The sequence below is a fragment of the Lycorma delicatula genome, chromosome 1, assembly GCF_047948215.1.
Source record: "Lycorma delicatula isolate Av1 chromosome 1, ASM4794821v1, whole genome shotgun sequence".
NCBI classification, from domain to species: Eukaryota; Metazoa; Arthropoda; class Insecta; order Hemiptera; family Fulgoridae; genus Lycorma; species Lycorma delicatula.
In genome coordinates this window covers 108,329,694-108,343,833 of record NC_134455.1, presented here as the reverse complement: position 1 = coordinate 108,343,833, position 14,140 = coordinate 108,329,694, and the positions used below count along the sequence as shown (strand labels likewise).

Sequence of the window (14,140 nt, the reverse complement as noted above, 5' to 3'; positions counted from 1 at the left end):
TTTTTGGTTCAATAAAACACCTGAATTTTCAATAGGACAGCATCTCCAAACTGTGCCTGGTGTTGAGTCAACATTTTAGAGGATTTGACACCTTTGTTTACGAGAAATAGGATTATAATTTATTGGACAGTGGACAATGGTACTTCCTGCTCAAGACATACTTCTAGATGTGGGAATGTGACCTATGGAATGGCTGGCTGGCTTCTCTCCTCCACACACATCCAACTAACTGCCCACAGCACCCCACTGCATTTACTGCTCTTTTTCAGTATGCGCGGCAAAGTTCCGGTCTATATTTGAATAACCCTTGTATGTAATATTATCTAAGGTACATAACAGTATGAAATTTACTAACTATTGAGCAGGTAAAATGGAGTGTGAGGGGCCTGGGTATGTTGAGCAGTATTCATGCTGGAACTAGTGAGGATAAGAGCAAGGCACTGGGCTACAGCTGGATTGGGGGCGCATGCCAATGCTGGGGTTAAGCCATCACAATCTGGAATATGACTTAAAGCTCCCCTTTCCAACAACAGCTTTGTCACTGACACAAGTCCATTACGTGCAGACAAATGGAGTGGCCTGAAAATTAAAAAGAAAAAAATTAAATACATTTTAATAATGCATCTCAGGAAAATATAACATAAAAATTTTCTCTTTTTCCAAAATACAGAGTAACATTTCCTCATACTTTTTATAGATTTTATCATGGTAATGATAACTTTGACTTTCAAACCTACAAAACATTACTTTCCAGAAGAAAACCCAATCTTAGTTACTGCTGTCTGAACATACATAGACAAAATGTCAGATGCTCATTAGCAACATAATTTAATTTAAAAAAAAAACAACAAAGACAAACTTTAATAATGTAACAAATGCAAAAGGAAACAGAAAAGTGGACTAACTGAAACATTAAAAATGTAAATGATAGACTGTGAAAGGGTTTATAGCTAAATTTAAAACTTATGACTAGTCACAAGCAAAATGATTAAACTAATTAAAACTTTAAAAAAAACAAAAAATTGTTAGACTGTATAGAGGTATTTGTATTTTGTGTAAAATACACATTAGATGTGTATTTTACACAAATGTGTAAATACATATTATGATTATACAGATTACATATAAAAAAATTTGACTTAAATTAAAAATATTAAATTGTATTACAAAATTATAAAAAATCAACACACGCTGTATAAAAAGAAATTACTCCCTATATTTTTATGCAGTTGCTAATTTACAGAATCCTGACCAATGCCATATTGTTTCAAACATAAATACTATTTTTTAATGTATTTAAAAATTTTGGCCATATTGTTTCTCCTACATTATCAATTTAATTTTTTTAAATGGCACTATGATCATCAAGTGACACATAATTTCTATGTAAAATCTAATAAAAAAAATCGATGAAGAAAACTGTGCATTGATATCTCTATCTCTTTTCAAGAAATTGGCCATTAAAAAGCCTACAAACTGAGGGAGCTTATTAAAAATATTAAATGCCTAAATTTTGAGAATAAAAAGTCAGGTTAAAATAAAAATTGTCAGTTTTAATTATTATTATTATTATTGTCAATATTATAAGGAGGCACAGTGTTCTAAATGGAATCCTCCAATCATTGAGCAGTAGTATATATTCTATTTTGAAATGCTCTTCTATTCAAGCATATCAAGATAAGGAATTGATATCCATCAGTTATCCTGTTCTTTAATTTTACAATATTTGTTAGATGGGCACCTGAAAAACAGTAGACTTTAAAATGGGCCTACAAAAAAAGTCCACTGGCATAAAGTCTGAAGAACACTTAAGAATTCTCTTATCTCTCTATTGAAATGGGGTGGTGTACCATCCTGCTGGAAAATTGTTTCACCTTGCAGGAATTTTTTACAGTGATCAGTTGTAATGTTTCTAATCACTGGCACAATTTCCTGCATTTTAATAGAAGATAATATCTTGAAATTGGATAAAGGTAAATAATAAACCGTATGTCCATAGTAACATTTTAAAAAATAAAGTTGATTTCAATATGGCAAAGCAAAATTTTAGAATAGATTAAAAATAGTATTTAAGTCTAAAATAAATATGGTATTTGGTCAGGATTTTCTAAATTAACATTTACGGAAAATAATAAGTGTGTTTACATAACACACCTTTTATAAAGTGAAAATTTAATCATTTGAGATTAATTGTTCACTTTTCTGCTACATAATGGACACTTATACACCACATTCCACCCTTAAACATTTTTACACTTAGGAATGGCTTAGTCTCGAAAGACTGACATGGAGTTATACAAAACTATTTTCTCACAACAGGATCCTCTGGATGACATCTAACGAACCATGTGCAAGATTTACTGGCTACAATGGCTTTCTATTCAATCTGCCACCCTGCCACCCTATGATATGCAAACTCTTTAACACTATGAAGTAATAATACAGTCCATGAAAAAAAATTTAGAAACACCCTATGTGCCTTACTAAGACTTTTATTGCCTGTAATCTTGACATAAACCAATGTTTATACTGAGCCAGTACAACTACTAAAAGTGTATTGTGTACAACATGATATCTTATATATATATATATATGTAATGTATCATACATATCTTATATATACTGGAGGTAGCTGGGAGAGCAGACATGGAATCTTAGCAGAGCAAGATATTCTACTGCTTCTGCAGAGTGGCAGAAAACCTTTATGAATATTGCAATTTGGTTGTAAATACAGAAGCAAATTCTGATAAAATGCCCTTCCATGACAAAGAAAGAGCAAAAAAATGTAGTAATTGTTCTTTAATTTGTCTGTATAGATTACAAGAAAAAAATATAATGATACAATAGCATTCTTGCTTGTAAATATAAGAAGCCATTACAGATTTTAAAACACAGATAGATGGTTCATCTGAATTAACCACTGCTTTAAACAGTGTTAAACAGTTTAATTTAAAATATGTTATTTTCAGAGATTATCGCATTGTGAAGTCATTTCTAAACATCACTTGTGACAATGACATTATCTGTATCGACCGATTTATCTAAATTAAAATTTAAGAGATTATTTACTTTTATCACAAAAAAAAAACTATGTTTACAGTTAGTTTCACTTAAAACCTTTGAGTTTTAAGTGAAAACCTTTTTACATCCTTGTCTTGACAATAAAATAAGACATGGTGACAGGAAAATTACAGACAAGGTTATACTAATGGAGATCTACCAAAGATCGTGTTATATTATAGCAATACAATACGTAACTCTAAAGAAGTACAAATAATTACAAACCTGGTTTTAAAATGATACAAATGCTTATTAAATTTGCATTTGTAAGAAAACACTATTTAAACAAATTATTGATTTAATTTTTTTTTTAAATTACTGAATTCTTTTTAAGTAATTTGTGAAATGAAATCATTTTAAAAGAATTTATTCCAAGTTTCGTTTATAATCACTTTCATAAACTGAATATATGCAATGCAATGTTTAGTTTCCAGTTTGCACTGTACTAAATAAAAGTGAACTAAGAGAATGACTAAATGATAAACAGTATCATATTACTTTTATATGCAATAATTTTTTAACGCTCTATTATAACACAACAGCAATTTAAATGTATTGTACATATGCTATACTAAACTTCACAATATACAAACTTTTAGACCTTATATCATGTTAAAGAATTCATTTTAATATCAATTATTAGCAGAATGTAGAGTAATGATTAAGATGATAGATAAAAGTTTGTAACTAACTAGAATTCGTAATAAAATGTTTTTCTCTTGCCTCCTGTAAATTATGACAATTTAAATGTCTGAAAAATGGACGTCATTGTCTGAAGGTCCAATTGTCATACTTTCTGGTCCCAATACTCTTAATGTAACATATTTTTTGATAAAAATACTTGTTCTGAATTTTTGTTTAAACCGTTTTGGTGAAGAGAGTCAATAATTCACCTTTGAAAATGTAATGTAAATTATTAATATTTTTATGATATATACAGGATGGCAGTTTTTTGTTATTGTCATCTAAATTTATCATACAAAAACCAGCCATCTGGGAAAGGGTTAACATAAATAAAAACAGCACTTATTTTTCTATCTACCACTCAAAACAATCTAAAAAAAGAATACCCTATGGATCAGCCACAAAGCAGATCATCGCTTCAAAATAACTGGGGAGCTGACTGTATAACGAAAGTTTTCCAACTTAAAAACTTCAAATTATTTATTGGATGTTTCATTTAATATTTTCAGTTCATAATAAATCATGAAAACAGAATTTACAAGGCTTTTAAACAACCTACTCCACACTAAAAGTAATTCAACTATATAATTTCTATGTATACATTATGCTGCCTCATAATAGGCTGAAGTTCAACTGAAGTTTGGCAGTCAGTGTGGTATGTATCAAGAAAACTACTCTGAAAAGCGGCTCCTCTTTATAAACAACCTTTGTATCAGATGATGAAGTGATTGAACTGATAAAATTCTGAGTTTTTCTGAACGATATCAACTTACACTATTCTTAATATTTTAATTCATAAAGAACTTGTTTATTATCAAACTATGACGCATAAAAAATTAACATAGAAAAAATGTTTAGATACTGTGGGTTTGCAGAAAAGAATAAGTAAATTTACAAAGACAACTCAACAGTGTGTTTTTTTGTATTACTATCAGCAATATATTTGCAAACGTGTTTCAATTTAACATTGGAAAATCAAAAAAGTCATGAAAACTTAGTTTTACAGCCCAGTTTTACATCTGTTACTATTCATCATTGTTTATAATTGGGGCTGGTATAAATTCTTCTCTAAATACTTAATTTTACATAAACAACCAAGTACATTAGCTTATTCAACTTACGTTCTCCTCTGCTTGTTCAGCATGTTAACTATAGATGGGTCAGAGATGGCACTGTTAAGAAGAAGCATAGCACACTGAGTGTGTCTTCGTCGACAAGCGTGATGTAGTGCTGTATTAAGCTGACTGTCACAGGCACGAACATCAGCTTTTCGTTCTAAAAGAGATCCTGCAAAAAAAAACTTTTATCAGCTTTGAATATTTATTACTTTCTAAGCGGTATAACAAACAAACTTACCCTACTGAGTGAAAACAGTGCATACAATACAACAAGCAAAAGAACAAAAAAATTTTGAAGACTTCTGGTAACATGTAACACTTTGCTTTGATGTGTAGTCTCTCCATTTTTTCATTCGTAGAACATCGTAATGCGTGCCATTAGGTTGTTGTTCAACGAAATGCATAACCGTGTCAAAAACCATTTTTTCTTCCATATGCTGTATTTTTATACCACCTTTGGCTACATCACATTCTTCTTCTTTATCAGCTTTATCTTCTCTTGTTATGATTTCAATATCATCATTCATAATTTCATTTTCTAATAGCTCATCGCTGCATATACATTCGTTCATGCAGTTTTATTTTTTTTTTTGTTGTCTTGGTTTTTCATTTGTTTCTGGCAAAAAAGGGTATATTTGTTAATCAACAATATCTCTTTTAGGCCTTATGAATGTGATGCATTTAAAGAGAATGAAGCACAAATAGCACTAGAAAACAGTTGCTTTCTCTGAAAATGATTTTCATTGTGCAGTTAGTCTTATCATGAACAGAATTATGGGGAGACTGGTAGGGTTGAAGGTTGATATCACCTGCATTTCAGTGGGCTTGACATGCTGAATGTAATTCATCTCAGTTGAGGAGGCAATAAGAAACCAATTTGTTCCTCAATCTCGTTGGTAAGCCAACAAGATTATTTTTGGGAATGGCCGTATCATCTTAAGATTGATTCAGTCAGGTACTTACAACTAATATATTATGACAACTAGCACACATATAAGACGTATGCAAATAATTTAAAGGATGTTAAACAGATGTATTGAATTTCATCCACTTCTAACCAAATAAAAATTAAACTCCCAAACAATAAATCTATAATCTGTTTTCCTTTGCCTTAATTACTTAGGATAAAATGAGCTAAACAAGTGATGGTTATTAGGAATAAATTTCAACTGAATCTGGGGCCCTTTTGGCAAAAGTCTAACACTTAAATCATCCATAAAAAGCTACAAAATATGAACCAACATTTTGATCTAGAAAATTATATTTTTATCCAAGAGCATATAAAATATACTCTTTATGAGTATATAAATATATTTAACATGAACACAACCCAAAAACAATCAATTTCCTATTCATGAGAATGTTCAGGAAACGCTATTAAAATTTTGAAGACTTCTGGTTCAGTTATTTTTATATCAATATGATGTTTTTAAACAGTCAATGAAGCGTACGTTTTCTATCATTTTATTATAAAGTATTAATATATTAATTTATACTTACTTATGATGATTATGACAAATATTATAATACAAAATAGATTATTTTTCTATAAAAATGGTACATACTATAAAAGGCCTTAAATAGTTGGCAAAATAATATGTTTTTTTGAATGTAAACAGGGTAATGATACTAATGTTCATTATGTGCCAAATCTTCATACAAATGTGATAAGAGTCATAATATTTTAGATTTTTTACAAATAAATTTCTTCAAATCAGTAGACTTCTCTTTTGATATTGGAATGTTTTCACTAAACAATTTGCTTGGTTTATCATTTGTAGACTGATAGTGTTGTTCAGCGTGTTTCTACTGAACATATGGTTTGCGTCCTGTTGGTTAGTTAGTACTAATCTCTGCTGTGGGATGTGCTGGCGTCAGTCCGCTACTCGAACGATAGGCGTTCGGATATATGTAGCTATGTATTAGCAATGTAATAAGTTTTGTATTATTTATTAAGATTTAACTATATCATTTCATGTGTTTATGGTAATAAGAAGAACTTTAATTTAAAACAAAAGAAAATCATCTTTTGGATTGTTGTATTGTTTTCTTTTAACATATTAAAACCATGTTCTATTAGTTCACCTCAATCTAATGTATAAGACACTACAAAATGTAAACTCTCTCTCTATAATTGCTTGTTAAAAATTTAATATGATTCAATTAATGCTGAAATAGCTTATGTTATGTTTTAATACATGAATCTAATATCTTATGTTATGTTTTAATATGTGAATCTAAGGTAATATAAAAAATTCTTTAAATATTATGTTTTGATTTTCTTCTTTATAATCATATGCTTCATAAAAATCAAGAGAATTCATGTTGACATATAAAATTCACGATTATAAGATTACAATTCTGCGTAAGTTAACATTAAGCTATTATGGTTTTCAATGAACAATAATAATAAGATTTTTGAGCAATTCCGCACATTATTTATTATCCACCCGACGGATGAATCACACTTGGATTTACAGTCCACTAAATGAATATTTTTAGGTTTTAGAACCAACAAGTGTTACATAATTTTTATTTGTGGAAATTATCCAATTTTGAAATAGGTTATTGTACATATTTTTCACATTTATTTTCTATGCGGAGTTGAACTTTGAATACTAGTACAGGCAATTTGTCATCAAAATAGGCTGTACTTGAAAATCCTTACCTACCAATTGATCTTTTGTCTATGCATTAGGGGCGATGAGGGAAGCTTAACTCCAGATTTTTAACATCCCCCTCCCATAGATTTTTGAAATATGTTTTTCTCTGAATCTATGCATTTTAGAGAAAAGTTTTACAAACAAAAAATGTAGAGAACATTCTCCTCTACAATTAATGTTTTTGAAGTTATGCCGTATAATTTGAAATTGAAATACTAGGTGGCGCTGAAGTTGTAAAGTGTTTTTTTTTCGGTTTTTTCACCGGAAAAAATTGTTTTCGTCTGTATTGCATTTGGAAAAGTTGTTAATCTCAAAAAACAGACAACTTTTATTCTTGTACGACTTAGCATTCCAGAGTTATAGCGATACAATGGCAACGCAGTGGTCCTATTGTTACTGTAGCCGGGGAGATCGGCATTGTTCAGCGACTAGACCGGTTTCGAACACGTGCCCAATTCATAACATTTTCACCCTTTCACAAGCTACAGCTACAAAACGGTACGTCGTACAAGAAAATTGTTTAAATAAAAGTTATCTGTTTTTTTGAGATTAAGAATTTTTCCAAATGCAATACAGACGAAAAACAATTTTTCCGGCGAAAAAATAGAAAAAACACGTTTTTTACAACTTCAGCGCCACCTAGTATTTCAATTTCAAATTATACGGCATAACTTCAAAAACATTAATTGTAGAGGAGAATGTCCTCTACATTTTTTGTTTGTAAAACTTTTCTCTAAAATGCATAGATTCAGAGAAAAACGCATTTCAAAAACGTTTTGAGTTTTTCAAAAATCTATGGGAGGGGGATGTTAAAAATCTGGAGTTAAGCTTCCCTCATCACCGCTAACATATGGAAAAACCATCAATCGGGTAGGTAAGGATTTTCAAATAAAAATACAAATTGACTGTGTACTATACATTTCACAAGTCTTAGTTTAAATAGTAAACTTTCTTTTTAACTTAATATTTAAAAAGAAACTGAGCCTACCCAAAAATCATATTTCTGTTAAAAACTTCTATAATAATATATGAAGAAGAATAAATAAAATGGAGAAAAAAAAATTAATTTCAGTGGTACTAAATTCTACTGATCAATAGCTTGATACTTTGCCCATTTATCTTGGTTAATTAAACTTAAGTTCTTATTACATTTACTGTAGCTGTGTTCTCTTTCTGGAAATATGACTGTGATTTCATTGAACCTTTTTATTTTATGAACCATGAAATGTAAAAATCATATGAAGTAAAATTCTTGGGTTGTTCTGCACAGGAATCACAAAAAATTTTATTTTTTAATATCTTTAAATGCTACAGAAAAGATGTAGCTTCATCTGAGGCTTTCTTTGCAATGATTTCAGGTTATTTGTAGAAGTAGGATGTACTATTGGATAAAATTGCTACATTGAAGCTTACAAAAGTTAGTTGTCTTTTATAATAAATGTCACTGTATGTTACATTTGACATCAGAAAATTTTTACAATAATCTATTGTTATGGCTGCCATATTACCTAATTATTTATCTGAAAACTTTGCTTTTTACTTCTGATAATACCAATTCTGTACCCTAAGCAAATGAACTTTATTTTCAATTTCTAAACTTGTAGTGACTTTTCCAGCTCTAGAATTTTTTCAAAATATAGTTTGTTTTTTAAATCTTAAGTAATAGCAACCGTTTTTACTTTATATACATAACACCTGCTGCAAGTATCAGGATGAGAACACTTGAATTTTATACTGAAGATTTACAAACATTTTTCAGTATGTTTCTTTAGAAGTTTTTATATCAGGATGTTTTTACAAAAATATTTTGTACAATTTACTAATATTAAAGAGTGTTAAGCAAATAAGTAATTTTTAATTTTTTATTAAACTATGTGATTTTTCACCTTTAAATGATGCAATATGATTTATTATTTTGTTTTTGGTTTCATCTGGAAAATTGTTGTGATTATTTTTACTTTTACCTCTATGATCATCAATAACAGCACCATATTCTGAAAGATGTGATTTCAGTACCACAGTTTGTCTACTTTTTATTCCATAAATACCCAACAATGTTTTATGGCAAACAAGGGCATCGTCATAATTTCCAGTTTCATTTTTAACTTGGCCTTTGACACAAAAATTGTGTGAAGATTAGAATGAATATCTTTTTTCGACCTTCTTCTAATCACTAGGTTAACTGTAATTAGTATCTATTGTGTTCCTTTCTGTCTATGTTCTTGTTAAATTTATTAATAATTTCTTTTCTTTTTTCATCATCAACATTATTAAAACATTTTTTAGGGCAATTGCATGGCTCACCTAATTCATAGCTGTTTTTTTTTCTAATGTATTTGGGCAAATTTCAGTAACATTTGGCCACCATGAATTTTACCTTTTCTTGTGTTTTTACTGGAAATAGACTTATCACGAAAGTTTACTATCACATTCATTTTCCATAACTCTCAAAGCATGTAATATTTTAAAAACTTTAAAATTACTATAAAACCAAACAGTATAAAAACACAATGCAAGCAAACACTTTGAGGATAAAAGCAAAACATAATCTGGAAAACAATGATACAATCAGATGTTTTTAGGAGATTGATCACTTGTCTTGTAAAAGTCTTTGATTGTTCTTGTATTGTAGCCTGTTTCTTTGTATATAATTAGGTCAACTATCTTTTCTGCAAAGTTGTAGTTATATAGGGAAGAAGTATACAGAATTGCCATCAGAGAACGCACTTATAATACATAACGTGAAAAATGAAGATTGATTGTTTTCTGATTTGGCAAAGGTCTAACACTTAAACCATTATTGTAAAAAGCTACAAAATATGAACAAACAGTTTTATCTAGAAAATTGTATTTTTCCTTAATAAAGAGTATATGCTCTTTATGGGTATATAAATATTTACAATTTTAAGACATATAATTCCTAGAATTCTAATTACAAAGTGCATTTACACTTTGACTGATGGAAAATACTGCCTGCCTATTAATGGAAAAAATCAAATTCTTTTTTTTCTCTTGAAATAAGGCGAAATATTAGCATCTTATTTAATATAGGATATCATTTCCTTTATTCAATAGTTTCTTTTTGTTTCTAGAATTTGTATGTTTTGAATATATAGTACGATTAACATTTATGGAAATGAAATTTCCTCTTATGAGAATCTTTGATATAAAATTTTTAAAAGAGGTGAAACACTTTATACAGTATCATCAAGGGTACTATGAAATGAAATTTGAAAAAAATTATAATTTTTCATAACAGATAAGCAACGGAAAATTACATTCTGAGGGTCCAAGTACAAGAATTAAGGATGATTAGAAATGCTATTGCATGAAATCTGTTATTTACTGAATGGCAGAATATTTATAATCATATTATTACTACACTTAATAATGCCATTATTATATTCTAATAATCCAGATTTCTATTAATCTGAGGGAAACTGGCCGACATAAACTCAAACTGGGGAAATTCTTAAATATATAATACGCATTAATAATGCTGTTGATAACTCTAACCTTCATTAAGTTTTCTTGAGATCTTCTCTTGAACAACTTTGATCATGGTGACACAAGTGACCAAATCTAATTAAAATTATTAGGTTGAATTTGAATATTAATACAATTCATGATGTTCTATATGTTAACCATTAAATCAATTGAGATGTTTAGTAACTGTATGCTTTGACAATAAATTAAGTTTTTAAAATATATAGTATAAAAGCATTCAATATGTTTTTAATGTATAAAATTCCTATAGTTTATTAAATTATTACAAATAAGTTAGTATAAAAGAAATATTTTACTTAGAACAAGTGGATGTCCTTTACTAGCAGCACAGATAAGAGGAGTTCGACCAGCTGCATCTCTATCTTCAAGAGATGCGCGATGGCGAAGGAGTAATTCAGCACAATGGAAACTGTTGATAAGGGCAGCTACATGAAGAGGAGTACGTTGTCTTTCATCTCTCAGTGACACAATATGTGAACCAAAGTAATTTAACAACAGTCCTAAACACTGTTCTGTACCTTGATACCTAGAATTGAAATGGATAACTGTAAACTATAAAAAATAACAAATATCATTCACATCTGAATATTCCATGGTACTAAAGACTTACTTCTAAAATAACATATACAGTCACTAAATATAAACATAAAGCTGATGCGAGTAAATCCACATAAAAGTTGATTTAAGAGCTAAACTCCACTTCTAAGATACCTCTACTGTTACATTTATATTAATATGCAAATGTTTTTATGTATGTAACAAATTTTAAAATGTTTAATAATGTAGGTCTGAGATAAGTAGAACCTTTTTCATTTATACATATACCTTTTAAACAAACACTACATTTATTTATTTTTCTCATGTCTCACTCTACCTGAACAAGAGACTAGACAAAAGTATCTGCCTTCAGGCAGGATACATACAAAAATAACAATGCGTCTATTGAATAAAACAAGTATTAACTTCTAACTTATAACATATTAAGTGGTTACTAAAAACGAATTTATAAAACAAAAGGATTCCTTAAAAATGAAGTGTTCTCTTACAGCAATAAGTAAACTTATAATTTAATCAGTGTTTACTTACCTTATAAGATGTTAATTCAAAGGTTTTCCAGTAAAATCTTATTTTTAGTTGAATAAAAACAAGATGACTTAAATGAATAAGTTAACACTTATTTATTTTTAAGGTTGCTACTGAGAATACTTGGATTATTATAACACTGGTGACTATTGAATTTTAATGAGAGACATATGGCAGAATTTATAAAATTTTGAAAAGAGAAGACTTACTTGGAGAGAAAGGATATTAGCCGCAGCTATTCAAAGATTTTGAAAGCGAAAACATAGGTTACTTTTTATATCACTTTTTTTGGGAGAAGTAGATGAAACTAGAGAATGAGAAAAACTCTCACCAGAAAATGGAAATATTTTTGCAATTCATAAGTGACAACGGATTTCAAATTGGAGTTGCGGAAGTTTTTGGTGTTGACCACTCAACAGTCTGTACGACTATAAATACATTATAAGCTATAAAATACATTATAAGGATTATTTTTTTTCAAGGTCCGATCTTTCGTGAAATAAAGACCCGCACAAAAATCGGATGAACCTTTGCACATATGTGTTGCACAGCGTCTCTAGTAAGGCCTTCAATCATGCCATATCATTTCGTTTAGTTCTGAGCATGCAGCTAGCACGTAAACATGTCTACAACAATAGCATCTCCCGCCAAGTGTGAAGTGCGTGCGGTAATTCAATTTCTTCAGGCTGAGGGGTGTAATGCAGATGAAATTCATCGACGAATAAGTAATGTGTACGGTTAAACTTCAATGAGTGACAGCAAAATGCGACAATGATGCAGGAACTTTAAAGCAGGATGTGCAGATGTTCATGATGCAGGCGGTCAGGGTAGGAAGCGAGTGTTCAACCAATGATCTCATTGAGCAAGTGGATGAGGCAATTCGAGAAAATCGTCGGTTCACAATTTCTGTATTGAGTGATTCGTTTCCTGAAATTTCAAGGTCAGCCTCTACACCATTGTGAGTGAAGAGACTTCAGTACCGCAAACTATGTGCGAGATGGTCTCCCAAGATGCTGTCTGACCACCACAAAACAATGAGAATGGACGCCTCCCTAACGTTTCTCCAGCGCTACCACAATGAAGGAGAAGATTTTTGAACAAAATTGTCACAGGGGACAAGACATGGGTCCATTTCGAAACTGAAGAAACAAAAGAACAATCCAAACAGTGGATGCATTCTCATTCTCCCAGTAAACCAAAGAAGTTCAAGCGAACCTTCTCCAAAAGAAAGTGTATGGCTTTCTCTTGGTGGAATTCATGGAACGTGGCACAACCATCACTGCAGCCTTATACTACGTGACTCTTCAACGTCTACGAAGGGCAATTCAGAATAAGTGGAGAGGAATGTTGTCATCAGGCATTGTCTTTCTCCACGACAATGCTCTGCCGCACACTGTAGCTATAACAAAGAAGCTCCTGCACCGTTTTCGTTGGGAAGTGTTTGATCACTCACCATACAGCCCAGACTTGGCTCCATCCGATTTTCACCTCTTTACTCACATGAAACGCTGGCTAGGAGGACAATATTTTGGCACAGTCATCGAGCTGCAGACCAGCGTAGAAACATGGCTGAAAACATAGGTGGCTCCGTTCTATGACGAGGGTATTGGAAAGTTGGTACCACACTACGACAAATGTCTAAATTGGAGTGGTGACTATGTAGAGAAATAGCGTAACTATGTAAGTACTTATTACAAATACAAAATTTTTTATTTTCACTGTGGTTTTAATTTTGTGACCGATTGGACCTTGAAAAAAAATAACCCTTGTAGCTTAGTCAACAGCATAAAGGAGAAAGAACATTTATGGATCAAATTTCCATCCAACTTACAGGCTATGGAAGTAGCTGGAGAGGAACGGTCTAACAGATTTCAGATACTGACAGTTATTAATGCACTCAATTGCAATTGTGTCAGGATTAAAAAACCATCTGCATTTTAAGATGATTATACTAACAGAAAAGGATCTTGACTTCTCAAAAAGGATAAAGACTTCTCAAGTCTCAATGTGCAAATCACTTCTGAT

The 14,140-nt window shown here is 30.6% G+C and overlaps 1 protein-coding gene across 9 annotated transcripts in view; it reads right to left on the bottom strand.

The window, feature by feature from the left end:
- The window catches only part of LOC142320913 (serine/threonine-protein phosphatase 6 regulatory ankyrin repeat subunit A-like), a 180,538-nt gene that overhangs the window by 28,077 nt on the left and 138,321 nt on the right, over nt 1–14,140 (bottom strand). For 5 of the 9 annotated variants that reach the window (XM_075358899.1, XM_075358915.1, XM_075358922.1 and 2 more), the window contains exons 18-20: nt 11,329–11,558; nt 4,866–5,031; nt 356–579 (exon numbers count right to left, since the gene is read on the bottom strand). In XM_075358899.1, coding sequence (XP_075215014.1) covers nt 356–579; nt 4,866–5,031; nt 11,329–11,558 — 620 coding nt within the window. The remainder of the gene's footprint in view (nt 1–355; nt 580–4,865; nt 5,032–11,328; nt 11,559–14,140) is intronic. The other 4 variants (XM_075358932.1, XM_075358939.1, XM_075358953.1 and 1 more) reach the window with 1 other exon arrangement.